The sequence below is a fragment of the Populus nigra genome, chromosome 5, assembly GCF_951802175.1.
Source record: "Populus nigra chromosome 5, ddPopNigr1.1, whole genome shotgun sequence".
Lineage (NCBI taxonomy): Eukaryota > Viridiplantae > Streptophyta > Magnoliopsida > Malpighiales > Salicaceae > Populus > Populus nigra.
The window spans coordinates 19696921-19700256 of record NC_084856.1 but is presented as its reverse complement, the minus strand read 5'-3'; the positions used below and the strand labels follow the sequence as shown (position 1 = coordinate 19700256).

General features: G+C 34.4%; 1 protein-coding gene across 1 annotated transcript; it reads left to right on the top strand.

The window, feature by feature from the left end:
• Positions 1 to 305: 305 nt before the first annotated feature.
• LOC133694861 (alkane hydroxylase MAH1-like) lies at positions 306 to 1862 on the top strand. The gene has a single exon (XM_062116557.1). It carries the CDS (start codon positions 306 to 308, stop codon positions 1860 to 1862), a length of 1557 nt encoding a protein of 518 aa, XP_061972541.1.
• The last annotated feature ends 1474 nt before the right edge of the window (positions 1863 to 3336 follow it).

Below are 3336 nucleotides of genomic sequence, written 5' to 3'. Positions count from 1 at the left end.
GAAAAAACTATTCGAAGAAATTGAATATTTTTAATACCTTTTTGACTAACTCATGCAATTGCGCTATGAGATACCTATATATCTTTAGTAATTACTTTACCTGCTAACGCCCCGCTGCTAGGTCAAGTTGACAATTCTTCTTTAATATTTACGTATTTAAATTTAAAGAATCAAGTGGGAAAAATTAAAAAAAAAAAAAAACACACGAAGGACAACAGTACATGGTGCCTCCTGCACCATATATAGCGGCAATACAAGGAAACCTTACGAGTGCTAGACAACATCAAAAAACCATTACAGCTCCAATGGCAATTCTTGAATACTTTCACATCATTATAGCACTTGTTTGCATACTTCTTTTCTGCCATTGGTGTCGGAACACTGTATCCCCGGTCACTAACTGGCCTGTGGTAGGAATGCTACCAGGGCTTCTTTTCAAGGCACAAAATATCCATGAATATGCAACCCAGCTTCTGAAACAAAGTGGAGGTACCTTCGAATTTAAAGGTCCTTGGTTTGCTAACATGAACATTTTTCTCACTGCTGATCCTCTTAATGTTCGCCATATTTCAACCACAAACTTCGTCAACTACCCAAAGGGGCCCGAGTACAAGAAGATTTTTGAGCCTTATGGAGATGGAGTTCTTAATTCAGATTTTGAATCATGGAAATCCTTCCGTAAATTGATTCATTCTATGATTAAGGACAACAAGTTCCAGATGTTTCTCGAGAGATCTTTGCGAGAAAAGATAGTCAAAGGTCTAATCCCGGTTCTAGAGCATGTATCAAGACAAGAAATAGAATTGGACATGCAAGACGTATTCCAGCGTTTCACCTTTGATAATATCTGCCTCCTGGTTTTAGGCTTTGATCCACAGAGCCTTTCTGTTGATTTACCAGAAATTGCTTATAAAACAGCATTTGATGTTGTAGAGGAGGCTATGTTTTACCGACATATTGTGCCTGAAAGCATTTGGAAATTGCAGAAATGGCTTAACGTAGGAGAAGAGAAGAAGCTAAGCCAAGCCATGGACACCATAGATAATTTATTGGAGCAGTGCATCTCATCAAAGAAAGAAGAAATTCGCCAACGCAAAGCCCAAAATATGGTGCAAGTTGACGATAATGATCAAGACGACTATGACTTGATCACCGCTTGCATAAAAGAAGAAGGAGAAGCAGCGGAACAGATGGATGCCTCCAAAAGGACTGACAAATATCTAAGAGACATCGGATTTAACTTCATTGCAGCTGGGAAAGACACCGTAAATGCAGCTCTAACTTGGTTCTTCTGGCTGGTCGCTACACACCATGAAGTAGAAGAAAAAATCGTAGAAGAGATCAGAGCCAACATGAAATCGAAAGGAGATCATACGATTAATGGGATGTTTTTCAATCTGGAAGAGCTGAATAAGCTTGTTTATCTCCATGGAGCCATCTGCGAGACTCTTCGGCTATACCCGGCTGTACCCTTTAACTATAGAGTATCTGTTGAAGCCGACGCTCTTCCTAGTGGACATCGGGTGAAAGAAAACACGAAGGTGATGTTCTCACTATACTCAATGGGAAGCATGGAAGAGATATGGGGTGATGACTGCTTGGCATTCAAGCCAGAGAGATGGATTTCAGAGCGAGGGGGAATCATTCACGTTCCATCTTACAAGTATATTGCGTTTAATACAGGACCAAGGAGCTGTTTGGGTAAAGAAATAACCTTCATTCAAATGAAGACAATTGCAACAGCCATACTCTTGAATTTTCATCTTCAGGTGGTGGAAGGTCATCCCGTTTCACCAGGTCTGTCTGTCATGATGCGTATGAAGCATGGTTTGAAGCTTAGGGTCACCAAGAGATGTGTTTAATTAATGAAGACAACTCATGGAGTCTAGCAGAAATCTGCCTTTGAATAAAGTTTGTGTGTTACTACATGCAGCAGAGGTAATTAAGATAGTTGAAGGAGTATAGTAGTGGGAGGCGGCATAACTAGCTAGCAGCACTCACGGTGATGTTTAATGATGCCGTTTATTATACAGGTACAAGTGGCAAATTTAGGCTTCGGAATGAAAGAGTTGGTTCTTTTGCATGTACTTTTTTCTTTTTTTGTTCATGGATTGAGTTGTGATTTTACAATGGATTAAGGAATATTGTTATCAGCAAGCGAGTGCCACCACTGCCTGAACTCTTAGCATGAAGTTCTGACAGAAATCGCTTAAAATTCAGTTTTTTTTTAAAACAATTATTTTAATATATTAACATAAAAAATAAATTTAAAAAAATTAAAAAAATATTATTTTAATATATTTTTAACCATGTTGATTATAAAAAACAATCGGTATATGAACCTGGTCTACAATAGCTTATCACATGAATTTCTGATTTTAAAAGTTATGCATGTGAGCATGATATATCTATCAAGGCATATCATGTCTTTTTATAAATTTTTTTTGTTTTATAATAAAATACTTTTTAATTAAAATTATTACAATAAAATTTATAATTAAAGAGACCAATTATGCTTCTCTTTTGAAAGAAGATTTGATATTTTTAGGTTAATATTGTCAATTAATTTAAAACGTTTTATATAAATCTATAATGCATAATTGTTTTTTTTAAAAAAAATGCTCATGAAAAAAGTTTTCTTTGTTAATTTTTTATATTGCTAACTCATGATTTTTTTGTTTTTCTATTGAGATTTACTTTTCATATAATGTGAAGTTTTGATTTTAAAAATTATTATTTTAATAAAAAAAAACATGTATTCACCGGGAAAATAACATGATTAAAAAGGAGGGTTTTGGATATATATAAAATATTGGTCACTGTAATCAAACATGATATATATTATAATATCCCACATTGACAGATGAAGATTTGAGAAAGGGTCTTGTATGAACATGCTCTCCTTGACTAGTAGGACGCGTTTTAGAGCCATGTGTCGATGTCAAGAACAAATCTGTAAGTTTTATTGGTCAAAACAGACAATATCTTACTAGTGGAGTGAAGTATTACATATAGACAATTATTATTTTATACATCACCACTAAACATAATTTTATCTCTTTTTTTTTTTATCTTTTTTCTTTTATCTCTACTATCTCTGTTTTAACATAACATGGGAGTAAAGTAGAAGAAGAGGACAAGGGCTGGGGCATGTGCCTCTAATAAACATACGAAGAAGGTTTCCTTTATCAACAACCACCAAATGGGTCTATCGTAGGATAGTATATGGGAGCATTTGAGTTTTCAAAAATTTTAAATTTTTACTTTTTTTAATTAATTATTGTTATTAGTGATTTTGAATTGTTTTGATTTGTTGATGTTAAAATTAAATTTTAA

Excerpts from the sequence above, each read along its gene's own strand:
- LOC133694861 (XM_062116557.1), top strand. The coding sequence starts at position 306 with ATGGCAATTCTTGAATACTTTCACATCATTATAGCACTTGTTTGCATA.